Below are 27,704 nucleotides of genomic sequence, written 5' to 3' on the forward strand. Positions count from 1 at the left end.
CGTGCCATTTTTTCAAAAAATTGTTTAATGGAGTCATAGACGTGCCGTCAAATAATTTTGACTTCGTGATTATTGGGAAAATAATATTACTAAATACTATCAGCTCAAAACTCTTTATTCACTATGAAAAAAGAATATATTTTGCAATGCCTCGCAGTTATACGCGCCATTCAACTTAAAGTAACATGACTCCTGTTGTTGCAGATTAGATGACAAACAACTTATATTAGGTTGTAAGATGTTAGATTAAGCAGGACTGTAAATTTTGTCTGTGCGAGCCGGGTGCGGAATTCGTATCGTCGCTGGGATTCTAACCCGGGACACCTCATTGGGAGTCGAGCGCTCTATCCCCTGAGCCACCACGGCTCAGACAGAAGTATTGTCGGCATGAATTAGTGACTTCAGTCCTAGATTGCGGCAGGTTTCACCATTCTGATGATCCAGCCAGAAAATCGGGGGTTCGTGCCGTTAAATAATTGGAGAATCTTAACGTTTATGAGCTACCAAAACACAAGCATATAATTGGCGGAAGACTAATATATATTATTCATTAAAAAATATTATTTTGGAAAGTGTAAGCTCTATGAAATAATTTATAAAAAAAAGAAATGTTTTAAATTGTCATGCTTTTACCGAACCCAGGATCTTACTCAATTTTAATGAAGTTTATCGTAATCGGGAAAAAAACTTCCTCATCAATTTCCGTTCGAAAAAGAAGTTTCGCATTGAAAATAATTCGCTATCAATTGAAAAAAAAAACATTAAAAGTTTCGGCTGACGATTCAAAAATAATTGAGAGAAAACATTTATAATTGCGTATACGAAACAGTAACAGGAGTTTTCAAATGCGTTTTGTGTTGAAATAGAACTAGTTTTTTTTTATATACAAATGTGTTATATTTTGGAGTGATAATTCCTAATTGATAAAATAAGCGTTTAACCATGTAAGTATAAGTTTTTTAAAATTATAAAATTTTTAAAGTAAGCTTTTTATGTTTTAAGTAAGCTTTTATTAGTAAACTCTAGTTCCCTTTTTAAATATAATTGGTGTTGAGACTGTTGAAAGATATTATACACAACTGCAAATTATTAAAATGCTAAATGTCATGTTTTTCACTTATTTTGACCTAAATTAATACTAGAGAATGAAAAAAAAGTATTAAAAATATGTTTAGTAAAAATTTTATGCCAAAGGTAAAATACTGAACTGGGTACGATACAAAATACTACTACAAAACTTTTTTAATTTTTTTTTGTAAAGGAACGCTTGTGAATTCTATCTTAGAGAAAACGTGTAATCTAAGAGAACACCTTTATAAAAACTATTTTAGAGAAAACATGGATTTAAGAATTCTATTTTACTAAATACGTGTAATTTAGCACCTCTGTCAAGTAGGTTAATGACCCCAATAACTACGAAACATCGTAACGACTTTTTTGTTTTTTTCGTTTTCCTAGTTATCTTATATTGCTTAAGTTTAGGTTTTCAACTTAACGGAAAATTTCAAAAATATAACCCGTTAAAAAGCAAGTTATTATGTATAAATGTAAATTTAGTATTTGTTTTCGCACTGGGAAGTCAGGACGTAGATGACGTAGTCGTGTCACGCTCCCTCTGTATTTTAAGCATGAAAATAATCATGGAGTCTGCAGAAAAGGTGGCGACTAAAATTAAATAAACAACAGGTCATCTTTTTCCCATCGTTTCTTTTATTTGTTTGATGATAAAAGTACATCAATGCAGAAAGATTTAAAAAAAACAAAAAAAAAACAGAATTTTTATTAAAATGTCCTCCACTCAAAATTTCGAACCTTCAACGAATCCATCAATTTGTGATAGAGAAGATTCATGTGGAAGGAGAGTTCTTTCACACATTTCAAAGTCGTAATGTATCGTGAATGCCGGAAATCAAGGGAATGTCGACTTTCACCGGTGAATGTCAACAATCTCATAGTCACTTTGGTGAATGTTTAAAATATTTGTTACATCCGATTTGATATTAATTTATTCGTTGATATTATAATATTTATTCGATATTTCAAATATCTGCTGAGGATAGATTAGGAGGAACATCAGTGGAGTACCGGTTAAATGCACACTGGGCATTTACAATGAAACTTTAAAAAAAACATTGATGTAGGGCATACCGTGCAAATGTATACCTGCCAGTGGCACTTAATATATTTCAGCATATATTTCGGACATTTAAAAAAGCGACGACTATGTGATTGTCAACATTCACAGGTGGAAGTCAACAATCATCAATTTCGGTCATTCACAGTAACATCTACATTAAGTGACGTTTAATTAAATTTTGTCACATATTATCTGTTTTAATGCTATTAAATACTGTAACTGGATTGTGTACGCGTCACAAAATAATTTATATGAAAAAAAAAATTTTTTTTCAAGTTTTTATGCTATTACCGAACCCAGGATCTTGCATAATTTTAACGAAGTTTATAGTTAACCGGAAAAAAAACTTCATTAATTTCCGTTCGAAAAAGAAGTTTCGCATTGAAAATAATTAATTTTCAAATTAGCAAAAACAAAGTTTTGTCTAGTGATTCAAAAATAATTGACATAAAATGTTTATAGTTGTTTATTCGAAACAGTAACGTGATATTTCAAATGCGCTTTGTGTTGAAACAAAACTAGTATTATGTATATATCTATACAAATGTGATATCGACCAACCATAGATGGGATATGAATCCGGGTCATCTCATTGAGAGGCGAGTGCTCTTTACCCTGAGCCATCACGACACATTTTCCAGATCGTGTCTCTTCCCGACATTTCGAAGATTATAAATACGAAATCGTTATAAAATGTATCAAGAAAAATAATTAAATAATAGTTAATGCCAATTAATTTGTCAAAAATTGTGCCCCTGTACAATGAAATGAATACAACTTTGTGAAATCTTTTGATCATGATGTCGATAGTTATTCGCGTATTTGATTTTTTCAATCACAATCTATGAGAGTACTGTGAAGAAGTTGAATAGGATGCTGTTTACATTTCAATAAAGTGAAACCTATTGAAGTTGACTAATTGATCATCTCATAGAGGTGGAGGAGTTATTTTTTTAATTATTTCTTACATTATGTTAATCTTATCATGTTGTATTTTACCTGTTATTCACGTATTTCTTATGTTACTAATCAAAATAAAGATAAATGAAATTACTTTTTATTAAATCTGACTTTACAATTGAATATGACTTTGAATTACGTTTTATTAAAATTTTATTTATTAAATAACCCCATTGTATGTCTAAGGAAATGAGATTAATTCCCAAAATAAATCGCAGTTTGTTACGCAAATTTAAAATTAAACGCAGTTATGTTTAAGGATAAAAATAAACATGCATGTTGTGTTAGCGTTGCATGCCAGATATTTATTATAAATAATTTATTAAAAATCTCAATACACAAGAACATAATCTGAAGAATAAGAATTGGAAAGCTTAACATTATATTCAAGTTAACATTTAAAAATAAAATATTTTAAAATTTATATTGAACAATGTATTATTACTCTCATTTCATATATTACAGAAGATAAATTCGATTCTTGATAATAGAAATAAACTTACAAATGTGGTTAATTTGGCACCTTTTAATGTACTTTTTTTTTCTTTTACAGGCGATTACCCAAAGTAAAGACAAAGGAAATGGACGAGAATAAACATTACTTTTCTTTTAACGAGTCCAGACCTCCAATGTCTCTGGAAATGGTGAGTGAGCCAAAAATCATCTTTTATTTTTTTGATCTATGGCCAGGAATTCGACTTCTGCCACATCCGTTTAGAGGGCGGACCCATTCATTCATCCACAGATCGTAATTTTGACCTGAACCAGAGAACGATTAATCTCCAATTCAGTGCCTCCAGAGGTATTGATTTGTTATGTGGATATGGAGGACTTTGTGATCAGATAGATTTAACGCACACCAGTAACTATTTACTTCGCCGGCTGGTTTCGAAATCCCTTTCTCAGAAACGTGAGCCCAGCGCCCTGCCTACCAGGCTATCCCGGTCTTGGATTTTTTCCCCTCATTTAAATACGACTTTTTAGTCTAGTTTAAGGATACGTCCCCTCGCGCTGCTCACCAACCCCCGTAATTGATTCTCATTCATCATTGATTATTTCTTCTTTTACGTCTTGAAATTAACTTTTAAATCATTTATATGTAGTGGTGTGGAAATTAAGTTTAAATGAATAAAAAATAATAAATTGAAACAGAAACACAGCTACCACTAGAATATATATTCCCAAAAAGCGTAGAAAGTTGGCAGCCCTGCAAAAGATTCAGCATCGGCGGAATGTTGAATCTTAATAAACCGCCCCAACAAAAGTGACAAATCGGGCTGACAGAGAATTGAAACGGATTATGAAGAGAAACAAGGCAAAGAGATATACAGGGTGGGAAATATGGTCCCCATAGTATGTTCAGGGACCCAAAATTTAGACCCCCTAATGTTAATTTTATTTTTTGCATATTTCGCCCTATCTCGAGAACTTTTCAGGCGGATTGAAAAACCTTTGCTCACAGTTATAAAGTTCGTTTATCCAAAGGTAAATTCACGCAAAAAATAAATTTTAGTTAATATTTACTATTTTTTATCATTTTATTTAGCAAGAGTCGAAACAATTTCGAATTGTAAGGTATACAATTTTTTATATTATTTTAAAGTATCTAATTTTAATAAAATACAAAATTTGAATGAAATCGGTTGAGTAGTTCCTGAGAAATCGAATTTTAAAAAAAATTGTATATTTAAAACTTGATGAAACTTGAGCCATTAAGATGGAGTACTAACGTGAAGATCAGATCATTAGATCAAAAGTTATTCAGCTTGGTCCGGTTTTTATTTTGCGCATTATACTATTACAGATATGGCGAAATACGCAAAAAAGTAAAATCCAAACTTTCTACAGCCCTTCTTGGCTTAACTTTAGAACTCCATTTTCAAAAAATGAGGTTACTTATTATATTTTATTGTCGTAAATCCTATAAAATTTTATTTTTGATCTGAAAAAGTACGTTTTCTTTTATCTATTTACACGACTTTTAGAGTTAGAACTAAATAATTAACATATTTAAGTCTTACCCTTTGAAAAATTAAAATAGGTTTTTTTGTACGTGAAAATTCCATCAATGGAATAAAAGATATTCAAGATATTTTTCTTTTTTTAATTTGTTCGACTGCAATAAGAAAAGTTTTGATTCAATAATTATTAATTTGAATTTTTCTCTGGTTTCGATTTCATATTTTTTAGGTACATATACAAATGATATCGATATCCATTTTTTTATTATCTATAATTGCGTCTAAAAGCTATTTATTGACAGTGTTTTACAAAAATTGAACATCATAAATACATTTGTCGTTAAATTCTATTCCATGTTTTATAGATAAGCATTTGTTTATTTTAATTTTAAACAATGAGATATGCTTCGAAGCGTTTTTGCGAGTTAAACTAAATTCATTAGTTTCCGTGCTTGTGTTGTATTGCTTATTTTCTAGTGAAAGGTAAGAATAGTTATACTACTCTCTATATGAAAAAAATTTGATTTTAAAGGTTTTTTATTGAATGAAATCTTATTCAGATAGCGGTATAGCAGCAAAGTTGTGCGCTCAATGACAAAAGCGTAAAATTTTCATCATTGTAAGTAAATTATATGAATATTGCTTTAAGATATTAACTACTTTATATTTTTTATTTTATAACCGTCGTTGAACGGCGGACCCAATTTTGGGTTGACTACTAATGTTCAACTCCGAAGTCTTGTAATTTTGAGCCCAATCCAGAAGAGAACTCCTGGATACAAGTATTGGGAGAAATTAGCCTTTGTGGAGAACTTTTTGATGGAACTAAGTCGCATTTGCGTTATGTGGAGAGGAAGACCACGAGAAATTCCTACGGTTAGCCTGACGGCAAGGGGATTCCAACCCATGATCTGTCTACCACTGAGGATATTTCACGTCGGCACTATGGTCGGTGCAAGCCGGATGCATACTTTGCATCGACCAGCGATCGTTGGGATTCGATTGTTGCTAGGGATATTGGGGCGACGCCAAATAAATTCCTAAAAGCACAAAATTTCTAATTGATGTCCCTTTTAGTTCTTAAAATCAAAAACTATCTCTTAATACTTTGATTGACTACCGTAGAAGCAAAAAATATAACTGCAAAATTTTCCACTAAGTGACAAAAATAATTTTACTAATTTCTCTTTTTCTTTGTGAAAATGCTTAAATTAAAAACTAATGTTTTTGAGTCACAAATGTGTTTATGATGAAAAAAAGTATATTTCTATTTTACTGTTTTTATTGTTTTTCTTCTAAGGTTTTGTCATACATTTTTTTTTAACATGGTTCATTAAGTACTACTACTCATACTTCAACATTTAATCGACAAATTTTACGTGTGTTTATTTGAGATAAAACATTTTCTTCGAAATCTGCGGCTACTTTCAAGAATTTCCTTCTTTCCTCGTTTCTTCTTTCTCTACTAAAAACTAATTTCCTGTTCAAAAAGACAACAAACAGATTGTTTGTATTTTTAAACATCCTGAAAAAATGTTCGATTATGATGTAATTGATGATTATTATTTCAAGATCGATTATTCTTTTCTTCTTTTAAATAAAATTTGTCATTTTTGCCCATTTATTATTTTTTTCAAATTTTGCTTCAACAAAAAAAAAATTTTGTTATTAATAAAACTTTAAATAAAACAATGTTTTCCCGAATTTCTAAAAATAAAAGCGAAAGCATTACTCCGTATCAAGAATTTTCAAGAATTTTTTTCTGGGGGGGGGGGGGCGTTCATATATTCCGTAAACATATAATATTGAAATGGGTTTGCGATTTGTTTATTCTTACTGAAAATGAGGAGGGGGGGTATTAATTATTTTAATACATTATATTAGCAGAATACTGCACTATTGTGAGTACAACATCTGGAGCTGTGTTTACTATTAATACATTATATTGAGCTGAAATCGCATCATGGGTAAGTCAGACATTAAAATCCTTTAATTTTCGGAAAGTTTTTAAAAATAAAAAGAACATTGCAAAATGTATTAAAAAATTTCCCTTGGTGAAATTTCAAATTTGAGATACATTGAATTCGGAGTAAGAAAGAGTTGGAAAAAAAAATTCTTCTAATGATTTCAGTTAAAAATTTTAACTACAGAAATAAAACCACACAAGATTCGTAGAGAGCATGCATTCTATTCAAAATTTTATGAAATGAATAAAAACGTAAATTTTGTTTTATGCAAAGTTCATCTCTTATTTGAATTGAATCCTCTAAAATAAGATCTCTACGGTCAAAGTTAAAGTAAAACTAAGAGGGAGTGAGGGACATAAATATATATGGGAGGACTTTTTCAAACTGCGTGTGTGTGTGGTTTGTTCAGGTATAAAATTTCGAAAAAACCTTCTTGCGTTTTTGAATGTCTCTATTTAAAAGGATTTTTGGAAAACTTAAACTTATCAAAATTAATTTATTTTTCGAATAGTCGAACTTTTCACGCGGTTGCACAAACACATCTACAGAAAAACCGCACTTTCAATTTTTCAATTTCAACGAAGCCATTTTTTTTCAATGTCGTATTTGACGTTGAAAAATATGGTTGAATGCTACTAAACAGCAAAGTCCATGAGCAAATCTTTGGCCAATATTCAAGATAGCTGGAAGATCTGTGGCTTAGGGAAACAGTGGCAAAGTTTGGACTTAAGACAGGCCACGACTGCTTGGCAGAACATCAAATTAAAATAGGTGTACTCTCATCAAATGATATGTAAAGTGGGCATCATGAATGCTGAGCATTTTTTACGGGCTCAGGTTTAGATAGTGAATCCTAGATACTTGGTGAAATCGTCCAAATCATATTAGGCTGATAGAACTTTTATGAATTATTTGTTTCTTTGTTAATTCTTTACTTGTTTGTCCCGAAGTTGAACTGATCGTAAGGACACAGTTCCTAGTAGAGCACCGAAGTCAAGCATCACTGGCTGCGGTCAGTAAGCGGGTGAGTGACCACGTTGACCAGCCTACGTAGTGACCGAGGGTGCGCGGTATCGGTCCTCGTTTGACTACTCTACCATAAAGTGCTCGACTTCGCGCGTAGGTCGTTGGGTTACCAAAGCGGGAGAGCCATCCCCTCTGCAGAGGATCAAAATTGTGATGGTATTTTTCTGATCATCCTCGAGAATGTTTTCCAGACCGTCACCAATAGCCCATTGTGCAGCTCTAGTGAGAGGTAAATAAATTACCTACCTACTTGTTTATGTTTACTTATAATATTGTTAGTTTATGTTTATATTGTGTTTTTTTTTTCGTTCACTGTTCCGTTATGAGACATTGGAAAACACCTCCCAGAAGAAAGAAGGCCTAAGCAATTTAGTAGTCAGACGTAACGAATATAAACTGAGCAGTGGATGAAAAATAAAATGGCTATCACTACGTTTAGGCTATTAAGCTGCGCAGTGGCGGCAATTATGAAAAATCTCCATACACTTGGACTACTAAAGGATCAAATTTCTTGTTCAGGGTTACCCATGGCTAGGCCTTCACTTTTCTAGGAAGTATTGCATTGTGTTGCCTGTGCCTTATGATATCCCCCCTACCCACAGCTGAAGCAAAACGAACTGCGCATGTGTAGTGTCAGTCAGTGGTGTTCTAATTTTGAAACGAGTAAGTCGATGGAGATCCTCTTCTATGGAGTTATGAATGATTGAAAGTTCCTCTATGGATTGGAAGTCCAGTTAGCCATATTAGCCATATTCAACAACATATTTTGCACTATTTAGATATCTGAAACTGTGCTTTCGTTTCGTCTGCATAACGCAATCAAATTATCTACTCCTTATATCACATGATTATTTTTAAATATTTAATTTTGAAATTTTATAACGCTGTATAAAAATTACTTTGTTACGAGTGAAAAAAAAAATTTTTCGACTCTACGTGTATCACTACCCATAATGTAGCGTTAAACGTAATAAAAATGTAGCGTTAAACGTTTAGCGCAACCTTATTGGAAGTCGCATAAGAAGTATAACTTCAAAAAAGAGATATCGATACACTGACAATTCAGGGTTTTATAAAAATGGAGCGTTTCACTAAAAAATAACACAGCACGTTTTCATTTTGAGCGTTATTTTGAGTAATGATGAGTCATTCCCGGTAGGTGTAATTTACCGTTAAGTGAACAGAAGTGACAGCCCAGACCATGCACTTTAACGTCCTAAGGCAATTTCTTTAATTTTTCGAAATCTAATATTTGTGCTAATAGGCATGAAACTCCCTCCCTCCGCTATGAAGGAGGATCTTTACATTTTTGTATCCTCACATTTTTCACGTAGTATCCTCCTCACATTTCTGTAAACATGATTATTGAAAGTTTTGACAAAAGAGGACAGAACCATGGAAGTCATTTACCAAACATACTTATCTATATATAACCCTATTCTGTATAATTTATGAATACAAAGAAAAAATTACAATTTTTAAATAAAATTCTGGGTATTCTATCACAATTACCTTCTACGTTTATTTTTATTTTTTTACAATTTTTGTAAATGTTTCAGAACTCTCTTGGATAATAGAGTCAAGGAAATACTCTAAATTTTCTATGTCAGCAAAAGGTAGCCTCGTAAGTGAAAAAAGAATGATAAGAAAAAAAAGGAAAATATTTTTAAGAAATTATTTAAAATACTAGGAACGATAACATATGATTTCTTTCTTTGCCTTTTTTTTTCTACATTAATGTAATTCTACATTAACATAATTTCTACAATAAAGTAAAAATTTTAAAAAAAAATCGAAAACTTTGATCATTTTAATGACCTAAAAAAGGTTGTGTAATACTTATACTACAGTGCAATTGAAAAAACATTGTGTTTCTCGATTTTTTTCATTTTTTTAATTGCTAATGGAACGCTACAGTAGAATTTCAGAAAACTGATAAAATAAACTTAATTTTCGAAAAAAAAGTTTTCCTCAATGTAGCTTATCATACAAAACTATCAAACATATCAAAATCTACAATTTGAACTTGGACTTTTTATTGCAAGGCAGTTTAGTAGTTTTACTTATATGTTCTTTGATCATAAATCGTTGTAGAACAATATTTTCATTCGAAAAGTATATATCTAAATACCTTATTTCTTTTTAAAAAATAGCGCTAATAAATAAACTAAACTTTTGATTTAACGATTCGAACATAATTTGGAATAACTCATACACAATTTTTGAAATAATATAACATAGGAATGAGGGAATTTTTTTCTTGATTTTATTGCAAATAGAATTTTTATTATTTTCAAATAATTCAGCAGCAGATTTGTAATCTGTGAAAAATTAACATTATGATTTTGACATCTCATAATTAGCATTCTAATTTTTTTTCATTTTTTCCAAATGTTTCTTCCAGTTCCTTTTTACACAATAACGTTAAAAAATAAGTTAAACTTTTGATTTAACAATTCGGAACAGATCGTACACTATTTTTGAATTAATAATTTTATGATGTAAGAATAGTTTTTTTTATTTTATTGTAAATAGAATTTTTATTATTTCAAATGATCCAGCAGCAAATTTGTAATTTGTGAAAAATTAACATTATGATTGTGACATAATTTAATCATCTTTAGCAATCTTTCCATTATTATTATTTTTTTCCCAAGTGGAAACATTAGATTAAAAACTGTTGATAGGCCAGATATTTCCAATTCTTTTTCCACTTTTTTCCTTCAGAAAACTTTGAATTAATAGTTTTATAATATAGGAATAAAGTAACAGTTTTATTTTATTATAAATCGAATTTTTATTTTCAAAATTCACCTGCGGATTTATAATTTGTGAAAAAATAACATAATAATTCTATCATATTTAGCAATCTATTATTTTATTTAATGCAAGTGGAAACATTAGATTAAAAATTGTTGATGGGCCAGATATTTCCGATCCTTTTCCACTTTTTTTTTCTTCAGAAAACTTTGAATTAATGGTTTTATAATGTAGGAAAAGTAACAGTTTTTATTTTATTTTATTGTGAATCGAATTTTTTTTTTCAAAATTCAGCAGCAGATTTGTAATCTGTGAAAAATTAACATTATAATTTTGACATAATTCTATTTCTAAAAGCAATCTATTTCCTTTTTCTCATTTTTTCCAAGTGGAAATATTAGATTATAAACTAACTGCTTCTGTACCAGATATTTCATATCCTTTTTCCACTTTTTTTTCTGCAGAAAACTCTTGTTACAAATTTGCATTTTCCCTTCTGGATTAAAACTGTCTAATCAAGGACTGTCTGGTTTTCTGTTATAAGTAAAATAAAATAGAATAAAACCTTGAAGAGTCTGTCCCATGACTGAATTTTAAAATTAGCTGAATGATTGTACTGAATAAGGATTGGCGACACTTAGATGCCAATACGCCAAGAAAATATAAAGAAAGGCGGTTTTTGCCAGTTTAAGAAAAAAAAAAAGAAAAGAAAAATAGAAAAACATACAGTGGAAACTGGAATGATAATAATTGATATATTAAAAGTTCTTTTAACTATTACGGAAAACATATCTATGGTAAGCATACAAATATATATTAAATATATATTTAATATATTAATTTATTGTTCAAATAGTAAAAATTATTTAAAAAAAAAAAATAGATTTAACGCGTATCTACAGAAGTCCCCCTACAATGTAACTCTACCTATGACGAAATTTTTAATCGGAATATTAAATATCAAAAGTTTCTCTGTATAACGAAGTGGTTTTCTTTTTGCATAAAACAAAATTTTTAAATTTTTAACTTTCCAATTTTCGTTATTTTTTGAAGAAAGTTGCTTTCAAAAGTTGGAATTTCTGGAATCAACATTTTAATGACATAATATTCTCAGAATGGGCGAGTTTTCTTTATTTTTGATTAATTTATTCAAACTAAAAAATTAGTAATTTTAATATGTTTATTCCACTTACTAATTTTAATTAGTTTTTATTTAAAATCAAGAGTACTTTTAAACTTCTCATACATTCCTTTCAAAAATGCTGTTCGAATTACTCAAATAACTGCCAACAAATTTGACCTTTAATTAATGAAATTTTTTTTAAAGCAAACTTTTAAAACTATTCTCAATTGTTGTGCTAAAATATTCAGACTATTAAAAAGACAATTAATAAATTTCAATGTAAGCAAAATTAGAAACTGTCAGTAATAGTATCAGTTTCATTGAAGCTTATCATTTCTGTTAATTATTTATGAATAATAATGAATAGAATTCGCTGTCATTAACTAATTTCAATAAAATAATTCATGTCAGAAGTGGGATTCGAACCCACGCCCACCGTAGTGGACTGCGACCTGAACGCAGCGCCTTGGACCGCTCGGCCATCCTGACTTATCTGGCAGAAATTTAAGAATATTTATAATCTATAACTATTGAAACATTAAATGTAAATAAAAATTGTTTAATTGAAGAAGAATTTGGTGAAAATAGACGCTTTATGACGATTCTATTATTTTAAATGCGATTGCAAATTAAAGTAAGTTCTTTCTTCATACAGTAGAGGGCACCACTAGGACACGATTCACCATTATACTCAATTCCAAAGGATGTTTTTCTATTTTTCGAACTTCAGCAATGTTTTAAATTTCTCATTTATTTTTAAGTTAAGGTTGGAAAATTATAGTTGAAGAATTAAAATAAATGTAATGCTAGCTTGCTTTCCATCAATTAAATATTTTTCCTGTTTACGTTTGTAAATTAAAATAACATCTCTTTTGTGTTTTAATAATTTGAATGTTCTTAATAACTACTTAATTATGTTTTTCAAATGTAAACAGCAGTTTTACCCCATCTTTTTCTCTAGATTTCTAGTTAAAAATAAATAAAAGCTAAAAAATACATTTATTAGAGAGATATCAAAATCGATTGACAAATTTTTTTAAAACAAATATTTTTAATACTGGGCAGAAATAATTTATTTTTGTATTTCTTTTATTTTATTTCTAATTTTAAATATCTTTTCCTTTTGTAGTTTTAATGAATAATTTTGTCATTATCGTAAAAGTTTTGATTTTTTTTTTTTTTAAAAATTCTGTAATTAAATTATCTTTAGAGGGATTATCTTTACTTTTTTAATAATATTGTACCACATTTTCATTAATATATTTTTCTTCTTTTTATTTCCTCTCAACAATTATCTCATAATTATAAATGTAAAAATTGAAAGTTTAAGTAATTTTGATAATTAAAAAACAACGTTAATCGGGTAGGAACATGCCGTTATTTTTTAGAGAGTAAATTAATTTAAGCGATAGATTTCTCCGTGGAGGGAACATAAAATTATTGCGAATAAAAGGAATTGTGGAAAATTAATTAAAGAATTGAATTGTTTAATTAGACTGTTGATAACTTTAGTTAATTAAATTTACTAACTTAGTCAACTAAAGTTATCAACAGTCTTATTAAATGGGAGGATTTCTTAATTAACTTCTACACTTATCTTTTTCTAATAATTTCTTTAATTATCTTAATTAAAGATAATTATTATCAATAATTTTATTTTTCCCCCATGGAAAAAAATCGATACCTTGATTTTTTTATTTGTGTGATATTTGGACCAATAACCGTTAAAAATCATTTTAACAGGTGGCCAATCAATAGCAAATAAAAACAAATGATATTGCTAAACATTCCTTTTAGTCTACAGAAATTGCATTTTCTTTTTTTTAAAATCTCTTTACAGATCTTTGTATATATGCATTTTTTTAAAAATTTATCATAAATGATTTAACGTAATTTGCATTGAAATGATTTTAAAATGATTTTATTAAAATGATTTTAAAAATTATGCTTTACCCTCGACGCTTTACGACCAAACATACAGATTTTTATTTATATATTTTTTTATTACTTTGCCCTCTAGATATGATTGTTTAAACATTATATGAATTATAGATTAGAAGTAGTTTACAAAGCGCTTAGTAATTTATTTGTCATTCAAATATTTTTTTTAAAAAAAGGTATTAGTTAGAATAAATGATTAAGCCTTGAAGTAAAATCGTTACATTTCTAATCACTTTAATTTTTTCAGGGAAAAATTTCTCTCCTGAGTCATTTTAAAATTTATAAAAGTATTTTTTTCATTAAAAAGTTTTAACATAATTGACTCATGATGCTAACAAATTGAAGGCTAACTTCACGAACGTGCTACGTTTATTTTATTTGCATATTTTTAAAAAAAGGGCATTAAATCCGATAACCCTACATTTCCACTTTTAAAATACCACTACGATGTATTTTATTTTTTTAAAACCTGTTTTTAGGAATAGTGGTTGGTAATGTGGAAAGCAATTATTCATTCTGAATATTTATTTTAAAAATTGCTAAAGCAGTTTTATTACAGTTTTGTGTGACCAGCTTAGCCACCTTTCAAAATTATCTTATACAACATATACGTCGTCTTCCATTTTCCTCTTAACAATCACCATCGAAACTATTCCTTTCTCTTTAATTATAATCATTGAAATTGCCTCCTATTCCTTTAACTATAACCATCAAAACTATCGTTATCCTCATAGCCCTCATAATTCCCCATATCCTCTTAACAATTACCATCGAAATTGTCATACTTCTCTTTCTTATTAACTAACACCATCAAAACTGTTCCCTTCTGTTTGATTATAGCCATCAAAATCGCCTCTAATCCTCTGATTTATAACCATCGAAATCATCCTCAATTCTGTAGCCATCAAAATTGCCCCATCCCCAATAACTATTAGCATTTAAAGTGCCTCTTCCCTTTAACTATAGCCATCGAAATTGTAATCTATAGCCATAGAAATTATCCTTTTCGCTTAACTATTACCATTGAAACCAGAGCCATCGAAAATATCGTCCTCCTTTTTTTCTTAACTATCTCCTTCGAAACTGTTCCCTTTAATTGTAGTCATCGAAATTGCCTCCTACTCCCTTAGCTATAACAGCTGAAACTGTCCCCTTCTCTTTACTTATAACCATTGAAATTGCCACTTATCCCCTTAACTATAACCATCTAAACTATCTTCATCCATGTAGCTAGCAAAATTGCCTCTACTCCTTTGATTATTATCATCGAAATTGTCATACTTCCCTTTCCTATTAACTAACTCCATCGAAACTGTTCCCTTATCTTTAATTATAATCATCGAAATTGCCTCCTATCCCCTTAACTATAACCATCGAAACTATCATCATCCCTGTGGTATTACCATCGAAATTGTCATACTTCTCTTTCCTCTTAACTATCACCATCGAAACTGTTTCCTTCTCTTTAATTATAATCATCGAAATCGCTTCCAATTCCCTTAACTATAACCATCGAAACTATCCTCATCCCTGTAATATTACCATTGAAATTGTTCTACTACCTTTTCCTCTTAACTATCACCATTGAAACTGTTCCCTTCTCTTTAATTATAGTCATCAAAATTGCCTCCAATTCCCTTAACTATAACCATCGAAACTATCCTCATCCCTGTAATATTACCATTGAAATTGTTCTACTACCTTTTCCTCTTAACTATCACCATTGAAACTGTTCCCTTCTCTTTAATTATAGTCATCAAAATTGCCTCTAATTCCCTTAGCTATAACCATTGAATATATTTTCATCCCTGTAGCCATCAAAATAGCATATCCCCTGTTACCATCAGAACTGTTCCTTCCAGCTAAATGTTATTTATACATCAATATGTAGTTAAATTATCTATACATCAGTATTATGTAGTTAAATGTTCGAATGTATCTCACCCTGGGTTTTGTGAGCTTATTGTATGAACAGACACGTAGTCATGAGGCAATCGTTAGGAAATCTTTCTCTGCATCTCATCTCTCTGTAAACTGCTAAGGTGTGTTACGATTCGATCTCCTACCCTTTTCACCTGCCTCTTGAGTAAACAAATCTTAGATCCAACAGTACACACATTCGAAAGTGTTTCAAACTTTCGATTTTTTTTTTATTCTTGTACCATGCGAGTCATTTTTGTTTTTTCTCTTTTCATTTAAAGTACAGAGGCAATGAGTCTATGATAATTGTTTATATTGGATTACTTCTAAATAACCTATTCGTTAAGTATCATTCATAATGGTAAGTTTTTGTTTTTGTTTGTATTGATATTTAACAATTTAAAAATTTTTTAAATTTTACATTTAAAACGTTAAACAGTGAAGAAATAATTGATCTAATAATTGGATTTTCACGCGCTGCGACTTAACTTACTAACTTTTCTTACATATGCTAATTAGTTAGTGTTGACGATATTTTAAGTTACGAAATCAGGAGCAAAAACATACTTTCTGCGAATAAACATACATTTTTTGTGTTGACAGATTATGATTTTTGATCCCCAAAATATGAGGAATAGCCGCAATCAGGGAAATGGGGTCCCGATAGTTTGAGGAAAAACATTTGGGCATCTTAACGTCAATTTCATGTCTTTCGCAATATCTCCGAAATAAATGAAGAGAATCAAAAAGCTTTTGTTCACAATTATAGAATTCCTTGTTTATACAATTCCTGATTATTTATCTAATTTACTAATGATCGAATAAACTTTAAACAATAGTGTATAAAACTTTTTACACCAACTCAATCTCTGTAAAAGACAAAAACCTAAATTTTATTGCAATTGATAGCCCATGAGCAATAGAAGTGTAAAAATACGAGATTGCGAAAAACATTCCTATATTCCTGATTGCTTTGACCCTCCATATTTTTAATATATTTGATCCCTTATCCATCTTTATCCAATTTTATATTTTATCAAATTTTCCAATTAATCCCTTTATCCAGTTTTTGCTAAACAACAAGTAAGACTAATAAACATACCTTTTTTTGTACAATTTGACAATTACCTTTTTATGTAAAATCTGATTTCGTGTCCTAAAATATCATCACAAATTAATTAGCATATTTATGAATAGGCCTTAGAACCATTAAGATTAAATCTTATTTCCTGAAAATCCGATCATAAGATAAAAAGTTTTTAAGGATGTTCGTTATTTTATTTCGCTCACTGAACATCATAAACACTTAGAAAAATATGCTCAACGTTGAACTATAATATCGGTACTTTGAACTATAATATGGGATAAATTTTCTGTCTTTCAAAAACATTAAGATTGTATCTTAATATGTGAAAAATTTGATTATTAGATGAAAAAATATTTAGGCGTATCCTTTTTTTATTATTTTACCCAAACATAATATGGGATGTATAATGAATGACATGGTTAATTTCAGATCAGAAGGCGAATTTCACATTTTAAATTTTTTTTCTTTTGCGGTTTTAGACTATTTTGCACATTTAGGGCATTTCATAGAACAATTTATGAGATATGAGATACTTTTTTTTCTTCTTTTTCGAGTATTTTTAGAGTTTTTGGTGCTTTTTTGATTTCAGAGGATTTCTTGTATTCTATAGAAGTACTCTTTCTTGCAATTCTCGCATATTATATGAGAGTTCTGAGATATTTTTTTCAATTTATCGCGTTTTTCAGAAAACAGATTAACATTATCCACCATTAAAAGGAGCTAGTGATAAATATGAGAAACAGAAATAACTTCAGTGTACTTAATGAACTTGAAACAAAAGCTTTGGAATTGGGTACTTGCAACTCGAGAAGAAGACTGTCACAGATACACTGACACGTGACCTATGACCTCAGGGTCAGCTGATCGTTTGTAAACAAAATGGCGTGTTAAATTCGAGCTAAATTTAACCGCTTAAATTAGAATGTTAATTAACTTGAAGTTAATTAAATACAATGCCGTATCGCATGTTAAAATATAATTATTTCACGTCTACATCTTTTACTTATCTTAGATTTAAAATTTGTTTACGTACGTTATTGTAACCGTGATATATTTTTGTTTTGTGTACATAGCAAATTCGATGCATAATCAATTTTTTTATGTTCTACATGTGTCTGTCTTTGTGTTAAGTAAAAAATATAAAGTGAAGGAATCGGAATATTTGTAAAAAATATAAAATGTATCTCTTAAGGTAATTGATACATGACGGACTTGGCTTACACGAAATAGAATGGAAAGAACAATTGCTAACGTTACTATGTATTTACGTTCGAGCTGTTAATGTTACAAATTACGATCGTTATAACCTTACTACGTCACTTGCAGGTATCCCTTTCAAGATAAATCTAGGATTGATCTTCATTACTTTTTTTGTTATTTATAAATATTAACATCAGTTTCAAACTTTATCATCATATGCATGTTTTACTACAATTATATGTTATCTAAAACTTTATGAAAAAAATATTGCTTCCAATAGAAATTCATGTATTTGTACAGCATTCTTTTACTTTTTATTTTAAGGGTATTTTTAAGTACCATTTTAAGCCGGTCTCTAGAATGAGCCTATATTAATTCGTTATTAATAAATTGATGTTTGAGGTGCACTTTCACAGAAAAATCGGTTTAACGTCAAACTGTACTGACTATACTTTGAACAGATTTATGGTTCAAATTTGCTGTATCCTTAATGAAATGTTGTATTGAAATATGTTTCTGTTCAAGTTTAACCATACTTTTGAGTAATCAATTAATAGAAGCATGATTATATGGTTCCACTGAGTATCATATTGAGGTTTCAGCAAATTACTATTCAAGTTAAAACATACTATTGGGTAATCAATTTTAAGAAGTACGATTATATGGTTCAACTTAGTTCCTATTAAGGTTTCAGCAAATTACTATTCAAGTACTATTAAACCATAACGTTTCAGCAAATTTGAATGTTAATACGATGCATCTTGCTCCAAAATTTCTAAGAGTGTGTGTCTCAAAATAAGGTGTTAAAATATAAACAAACGCGCGTTTTTCGTAACTAGGATTTTATTTGGGCAATAACATCTTGCCTACATATTATTGATTTAACTTAGACTTTGTCTTTCTTTAGTGACATGTTCTGTTGTTTACAAAACACGCGTTTTACAAAACCAGTATTGTATCTGGGAAATAATATCTTGTCTACATATTACAGATTGAACTAGATTTCTTTCTTTAGTGACATGTTGTGTTGTTTACAAAACCAGTACTCTATCTGGGAAATAATATCTTGCGTACATATTACTGATTGAACTAAATTTCGTTCTTTCGTGACATGTGCTGTTTACAAAACGCGTGTTTGACAAAACTTGTATTCTGTCTGGGAAATAATATCTTGCCTACATATTACTGATTGAACTAAATTTCTTTCTTTAGGGACATGTGTTGTTTACAAAACGCGTGTTTTACAAAACTAGTATTCTATCTGGGAAATAATATCTTGCTTACATATTCCAGATTGAACTAAATTTCTTTCTTTAATGACATGTTGTGTTGTTTACAAAACCAAGATTTTATCTGGGAAATAATATCTTGTCTACATATTACTGATTGAACTAGATTTCTTTCTTTAGTGACATGTTGTGTTGTTTAAAAAAAACAATTTTTTATCTGGGGAATAATATCTAGTTTACATATTATTGATTGAACTAAATTTGTTTAGTGACATGTTGTATTGTTTGCAAAACGGGTGTTATACAAAAGCAGTATTCTATCTGGGAAATAATATCTTGCCTACATATTAATGATTGAACTAAATTTCTTTCTTTGAAAGAACGTGTTTTTTACAAAACCAGTATTCTATCTGGGAAATAATATCTCGCCTACATATTACAGATTGAACTAAATTTCTTTCTTTGAAAACGCGTGTTTTACAACGTATCTATCTAAACGCTTGTATTCTATCTGGAAAATAATATCTTGCCGACTTGAACCTTGACTAAATTTCATTACTCAGTGACTTGCGTTCTTAAATAAATCGGCGAATGAAAAGTCTTGTGATTCTTTTGTCATCTTGAACCTCTATCCAATCGTTTAGGCTGAAAAATGGATAGAAATTAAATTACGTTCTCTTTTGTCTTGAAGCAATTTGTCTCCATTATTTTCAAATCTACTAATCCTATTATCCAAAAATAGAACTGTATAATTGTGGTAATCGGTTCGAGTATCTGAAAAACGAATTCATTGTTTTATTTTTTCTTTCAAAAACTGCGTTTTTATCTACTAAATCACACTTTCCTATTTTACCCTTGAAATTAGGAAATGGCATTTAAGATAAAAGGGGAAAAAATGGTTGCTGGTTAAATTTGAAAACTAATTTTTGTCACAAACATTTAAAGAAAAGTCCCCATCTGTATTTGTTTAATTTTTATAACAAAGCAATTAGGAATAGCCCTCTTCTTGCTTTCTTTTCCAACCCCTTCGTAATCATTTTTGTTGCTTGTCACTAAACTGATTTTTGATAATCTGAGTTGAAATTTTTCAATTAAAAAACCAGTAATTTTCATGATATGAACTTTACCTGAAAATATTTATTGTTTTATTTACGCTTATCAGCCAACCGGCCATCGTTGGGATCAGGAAACTGGCCTCGCATCATAATGGTTCTGGGTTCGAATCCCGGACAAGACATGTATGCTTTTTCCTTCTCTGTACTACTTGTCCTTACTGTGGGAGCAACGTTGGACCACCTAAAGAGTGGTCAACAAATCTGCCCTTCAGATGCCTATGTGACGAAAGGTCATTCCCCAGATGGTCATTGGAAAAAAAATTACAATTATCAACTTATTTTTAAAACTAAGGATTCTTTAAGAATTAATTTTGTTGTTATCGCTTTGTTCATTTTTCGCTTTTTTTATTTTTATAAATACTAGAAGGTTCCGTACCCTATTCGCTCCGCTTACTTGACATGAAAATAACTGCTCGCTACTCGTCACATGGCGAGTCAACAAAAAAGTAGCCACTTAAATTAAATAAGCAACCAATCGCTTTTTCCAATTTTTTCTGGAAGATTGTTTAATGATACAAGTATATCAAAGTAGGGGCCGGGATAGCCTGGTCGGTAGGGCGCTGGGCCCATATCCAAGAGGTCGTGGGTTCGATCCTCGCCGGCCGAAGACTCCCCGTGTAGTAAATGGTGACTGATGCACGTTAAATCTGTCGAGTCTCAAAGTCCTCCATGTTCCCACAACAAATCAATACCTCTGGGGGTACTGATCCAGGAGTTTCCTTGTCTTCTGGATTGGTTCAAAATTACAAGGCTACGGAGTTGAACGTAAGTAGTCGTAAACCCATGAAATTGGGTCGGCTGTTCAACGACGGTTATAAAAAAAAAGTATATCAAGGTAGAAATACTCTATAAGATAGAATTTTCATTAAAATGTCTCCGTTCAAAATTTCGATTCTTCTGAATACATCAATTTGTTGTAAAAAGATTAGGCAGCAGAGTTCTCTGACGATTCAAATATTTCAAAGTTGTATTGTATACTTTAAATGTATTTTGCCTACCCAAATATTTTTTAATAAAGTTTCCTAAAGTAAATATGTGTAACTAAAATTTGTCATATATTTATAACATTTCTATTATTGAACTAACTTATTATAGTTGTAAATTGGAGTAATAATTGCAAATTATCTGAGTTTTTTTTTTTTTTAAATTTAATTCAAGCAAGCAAAAAAAAAAAAAGGTGACAAAAAGTGGCTATCAAATGAAAAAGACCAATCGATACTGATCACCGTCTCATTAGGTTTGAGGAAAAAGTAACTACTAAGTTATTAGAGTCTACCGGCCACTTGATACTAATTAAAATTTTACATTTTTAGGTCAACCATCATAATTGTTTCTTCCTAAAATAAAAAGACTTTATAATATTCTTCTTATTTCACCTTTTGTTGTTCATATTTTCTACAACATTTATGTAATTCATAATCAAACTATGAAGACAAACTCATCTTCCGTGGCAATTAGGAAGTTAAGCAGCCTTTTATTTAATGCAGTTAATAGTTGCTACAACGTTTATGTAATTTTGAGTCAAACAATAATGGCGCGCAATACGACAAACTCCTCTTCTGTGGCAATTGGGAAGTTAAGCAGCATCTCTTCCTTACAGGTAAGGACAAATCATATAAATATCCCATCTTTTTCCAACGGGACTCAAAACCTCGATTTAATTACCACTGATAATAGTTTTTGCCACTAGTGTGAATTTAAGCAAATTAAATGTTTTCCTTTAGGGTTCCACAAATTTCTGTCGTAATTTTTTTGTGAAGTATGGATGTGCTATTTGCTGTTCTCACAAACAGAATGCGTAATCTTGGTTTTGCTATTAATGTATAATTTTTTCTTTTCTAAAATATTGTCGACACAGTTGAGTCAGTCAACAAATTAGTTGTGACAAAAGTTGAAAAATAGTTTGTTTTTTTTTAAATCATAACTCTTTTCGAATGTCAATATATTCAATTGTTGATTTGTAAACACATTTACATTTAAAAAAAATATTTTCTTGCCTAAAATGTGGGTTTTACCATTTTTTGAAACGCTAAGAGTCTCTTCCCACCAACCTCTGTAATTGCTGCTCAGTCATCTTTCTTTCTTTTTTCTTTTTTTTTCTTTTCTTAAGCACTATTTTCCGCAAAAACACTGAACATTTCGTTTTCAAAATTTGCAGTTATTGCAGCTTTATGTAATATAAATACAATGCGCAAAATAAAAAATAAACCATTCTGGATAACGTTTGATCTAATAATTAGAACTTCACGTTCTAGGACTCAATGTTAAAAGTATGAGGGGGTGAAATTAACCGTGCTATATAATTACTACAGACGATATTTAACTTTACGAAATCATACTTTCTCTGAATAAATATACATTTTTTCGACAGATTCGTATTTCTGACACCTTAAATATAAAGGGTAACCGCAATCTGGGAAATATGGCCCTAATAGTTTGGTCAGGAGCAGGGTCCAATGTTGGAACTCCTTAATATTAATTTTATTTTTTGCGTATTTTGCTATATCTCTAACTTTTTAAGCAAATCGAAAAATTTTTACGCATTTTTATAAAATTCGTTTGTCTACAAACAAAAATGCAAAAAAATATTTGAAATATTTATTATTTTTTTTAATTTAATTTAGTTACGATTGAAAAAAATTTTAATTGTAAGAACTTTTTGCATTATTTCAAAATTTGTGATTTCACACAGCCAAATAAAAAATCGGTCGAATAGTTTCTGAGAAATCAAATTTTAAGAAAGGGGATTCTTACCAATGATCCGTCTACTAACTGAGGATAATTTACGTCAACACTGTGGTCGTTGCCAGTCAAGTACGGAATTCGAATCGACTAGCCATTGCTGGGATTCGAACCTGGTTCACCTCATTGGAAGGTGAATACTTCGTCCCCTGAGCCACCACGACTCTTGTCTAGTAACATTTAATCCCTCTCTTCTAGTTACTTTTAATTGACATGCACTCGAGCGTGAGATTATTGAATTAGGGAAGTATAATTTTTGCACGGTAAAAATACATTTTCTTTAACAATGGATAAGCAGTCAATATTTAAAGCAGAAAAAAGAATCCCGAAAATGCGCTTAAATTTGTAATAATTTCCGAATAAATCGGAATTTTGAAGCAAAATTCGAGTTAAGTTCAGAAATAAAAATGACTTTTTCAGGACGTCAAATTTTAACTCCTCAGTTGCATTTCAGTGGGCTATAAATCGATCAAACATGGGAGTTTTTCCCTACAAGTTTAACAGTTAATTACCAAGTTTAACAGTTAATTAATAATGTAAATTTTTCTTTATTTCATTGTACTCTCTATACTCTTTTACAGCCCATAATTTTCGTACTTTTAACCTTTTACATAACATAATTCCATATTTTTAAATATGATGGTGTTTGTATAAGGCGAGTTTGAATTTTTTTTAAAAATTCAGAATCAAAATTCTTTCGGTACGAACAATGAAATTTTCGTGATCATTGGTACTAATTTGGAATTTTTCCATTTGCGTAATTGAGATAGTCACTGCCACATAAAAAGAATTCCTTTTCAGAATTAAATTTAAAAAAAATTAATGGCGATATTTACAACTAGCAAAATAACTGCTATAAATTCGAATTTCTTATGGTTATGAGATGGTGGTGAAATTTTTCAAAATTCTGAATCAAAAATGATATTTCTTTGTTACCTCTGGTACTTCTTTGGGTTCAATTTGCGTAAATGAAATGACCGCAGTCATATGCAAAAAAGTATAATAATATTTAAAATATTATACAGTAATAAATATATTTCAATACTATTTTTAAAAAATTTTTTGATGGAAATAATTGTTCAAAAAACATGTTTAACAATTATAAATTCGTAATTTTAGTGGTTAGCGAATTTTTTTTAAAATTCAGAACCAAAATTCTTAACATAAGAAACTGGCTGTTTCCCGTGTACTGGTTTATAATTGGCAGCAGTATTAAACTATTTTTTCTTTTAATGATGTTTATATTTAAAAAAAAATATAATATAGATATATTTATATCCGACAAAAATGTTTAGTTATTATTAGTTCGAGTCATAGTGGCTCAGAGGATAGAGCGCTCGAATGAGATGAAGCGTGTTCGGATTCCAACGATGACTGGTCGAAACGAATTCCGCACACGGCTCGCACCGACCACAGTGTTGACGTAAAATAGGCTCAGTGGTAGACGAGTCATGGGTTAAAGTCCCCTTGCCGCCAGGCTAACCGTGGAAGGTTTACGTGGTTTTCCTCTCCATGTAATGCAAATGCTGATAAGTTCCACCAGAATTTCCTCCTCGAAGGCAAATTTCTCCCATTACTTGATCCAGGAGTTCCCTTGTCTTCTGGATTGGGTTCAAGATTACAAGGATACGGAATTAAACATTAATAATTTTAAACCCAAAAATTGGGTCTGCTGTTCAACGATTGAAATTATTAATAGTTCGTTTTTGTTTGTGGTTTCATGAGTTTAGACATATGAAAATCGGAAAAATATAACAGAACTTGTTATTAATTGTAGTTTAATATGCGTGATTGAAAAAATGTACATTTTTTATTATTTTTTTTTCCAAGTCGAGTCTTATTTTCGTGTGTCGCATGTTGGCTTTAATTGGCAGGAAGGCAATCAAGGACGCTTTAGTTGGATGTCAAAGAGTTAATATGCGAATTATGCAATCTTTATTTTTGTTCTTTTTCCTGTCTTATTCTATTCCCCTAGACCCCGCGTGACTCATTATTTCCCATCACGAAATTTCTTTATTTCTTCCTTTCTCATTAAATGACTCTTTTGAATGGAATTTTTTATTATAACATGACAATTAGTTCGTCCCCTCATCATGATTTTGTAACATTTGCAAAGGACGAATGCTAAAACTTGTGTCTCCAAGGTGATAGTGAAAATAAATCATTGTTTGATAGTTCCTTTATACAAGTGGTAGAGTTGGATTTACATATTTTGCGACACGGAATGTATTATTTTTCAGAGACTATTATGAATGTATGAATATATATACATATTGTATGAAAAAAAATATAACGTTGCAGGAGAAATTTTAACAACGCTTTATTTCAGTGACTCTTACGAATGTAGGAAAATACATGCGATGTATAAAAAATTTAAAAAAAATAACAGTTTAAAAAAAATTGTTATGATATTTTTTCAGAGACTGTTACGAATGTATAAAAATTTATATGATACATAAAAATTTCAAAAATAACAGTTTAAAAAATTTCTAGCTATATTTTTTGGGAGACTATTACAAATGTAGGAAAATATGTGCCATGCAGAAAAATTTTTAAAAAAAATTCTATTTCTAACAATATTTTTTTTCAGAGACAATTACGAATGAATGAAAATATATATGATGTATAAAAAAATTTAAAAAAGTAACAGTTAAAAAAAATTGGAACAGTATTTTATTCTGAGACTATTACGAATGTAAAAACATATATGATGTAAACAAAAATTTAAAAAAAATTACGGTTTAAGGAGTTTTCGGATAATATTTTTTGAAGATACTATTACGAATGTATGAAAATATAAATGATATAAGAAAAATAAATTAACAAAAATAACGGTTTAAAAAAATAGTAACAATATTTCTTTAACCAAAAATTTAGGAACTGAGAAAAAATACGGATTTAAATTATATCTGAAATCCTTTATTTTTTTCCCCAAGAATCTTTCATACATTTCATTTTTACACAATATTTATATCAATTTTTAATGGTAAATGAAATGTTCTTAGACTTATATTAAAATATCTTGCTTTTGTATTGGGGAGAATTGAACAATAATACGGTTCAACTTGATCCCACTAACGGTACAACTAGACCCCCCCCCCCTGAAGGTTTCAGCAAATTTGAAAAATAATAGATTTCAAATTGACATCATATGAAGGTTTCATTGAATTTAAACAATAATACGATTTAACTTGACTCTATATTGATATTTCAGCAGAGTTGAACAACAATACGTTCCACCTTGGCCCCATTAAACTTGTAGCAAAGTTGAAGATGAATAAAAATCAAATAACACTATAACAGTATATATAAACACTAATACTGTTCAACTTGGCATGATATTAAGGTTTCAGCAAGTTTTAACTATAATACGGTTCAATTATGCAAGGTCAAAGGTTTTAAAAAATTGAAATTAAAATAAGGTTCAATTTGGTAATTTATGAAGGTTTCTGCAAAATTGTACGATAATACGATTCAATATACTTCAAAATTTATTTCACTGTATAAGTAGGTATGTATCTTAAAATTCGGTGTTAAAAATATCAAAAAGGATTGTCTTCTTAAACCAATATTCTATTTGGGCGATATATTATTGCCTGTAATAAAGGCAATAATATATTGCCCATATTATATGCAATATATCAATAATATATTATTGATTGAACCTTGACTAAATTTCTTTCTTTAGCGATAATTGTTGTGTCGTTAATAGGCGAAAGAAAAGTTTTGTAATTCTTTTGTCATTTTGAGCAGCTATCAAACCGTTTAGGATGAAAAATGGACTGAAATTAAATTATTTTCCCTTTTGTCTGGAAGCAATTTGCCTCCATTATTTTCAAATTTGCTCATCTTATTATCCAAAAATGGAATTTTGTAATTTTCATAATCTGTTAGAATATCTAAAAAACGAATTCGTTTTTTTGTTTTGACATTCTAAAACGACATTTTTATCTACTAAATTAGATTTTCATTCTTTACCCTTGAAATTGGGAAATTGCATTAGAGATTGAAAAGGAAAAAATGATTGCTGGTTGAATTCGCAAATAATTTTTGTCTCAAATGTTTGAATAAAAAAAAAATTTTAAAATGGTGCATTTTAAAATTCCAAATTGGAAGGTAAAATAAAAAGTTATTAATCTATTAATCTAGGTTAACTTTTTATTCATATTCTCTATGAAATATATAAATTTTTGACTAACAATTCACTGGATAAAAAATTTAAGGCTGTTTCTTTAAGAGTATAATCATATTCTTTATCCGCATTTTTAAAGAAAAATATTAATTTACGCATAGTTGGATAGTAATTCGAATTACTATGAAAAATTTATAAATGTTACAATGCACAATTGGATGGTAAAATGTAAGGCTATTTATCATTATATACAAACAAATAATTCATTCTCTTTGTAAAATAAATAATAAATTACAAATATATAATGAACTGTAAAATATATAATAAATTGTAAAATATAACTCTTAATTGTAAATTGAAGGATATTTGTTTATAAGTATATTAATCTTTATTCACATTTTCTA

General features: G+C 29.6%; 1 protein-coding gene and 1 non-coding gene across 13 annotated transcripts in view; one reads left to right on the plus strand and one right to left on the minus strand.

Annotated features, from left to right (window-relative positions):
- The first annotated feature begins 717 nt into the window (after nt 1-717).
- The window catches only part of LOC107454143 (uncharacterized), a 145,618-nt gene continuing 118,631 nt past the window's right edge, over nt 718-27,704 (plus strand). For 5 of the 12 annotated variants that reach the window (XR_015429418.1, XM_071186139.2, XM_087152373.1 and 2 more), the window contains exon 1: nt 11,438-11,608. Coding sequence is in view for 9 of the 12 variants with exons in the window: in XM_071186139.2 (XP_071042240.2) it covers nt 11,453-11,608 (156 nt within the window). In the remaining 3 variants the exon portion in view is untranslated. Of the gene's footprint in view, nt 945-3,650; nt 3,742-11,437; nt 11,609-16,016; nt 16,157-27,704 lie in introns of those variants that run through there. The other 7 variants (XM_043049824.3, XM_043049822.3, XM_043049821.3 and 4 more) reach the window with 7 other exon arrangements.
- On the minus strand, nt 12,340-12,423 carry TRNAL-CAG (transfer RNA leucine (anticodon CAG)). Its single transcript has one exon. It is a non-coding gene; the product is annotated as a tRNA-Leu (tRNA).

The sequence above is a fragment of the Parasteatoda tepidariorum genome, chromosome 9, assembly GCF_982258835.1.
Source record: "Parasteatoda tepidariorum strain Cologne lab strain chromosome 9, Ptep-v5.0, whole genome shotgun sequence".
NCBI lineage: Eukaryota > Metazoa > Arthropoda > Arachnida > Araneae > Theridiidae > Parasteatoda > Parasteatoda tepidariorum.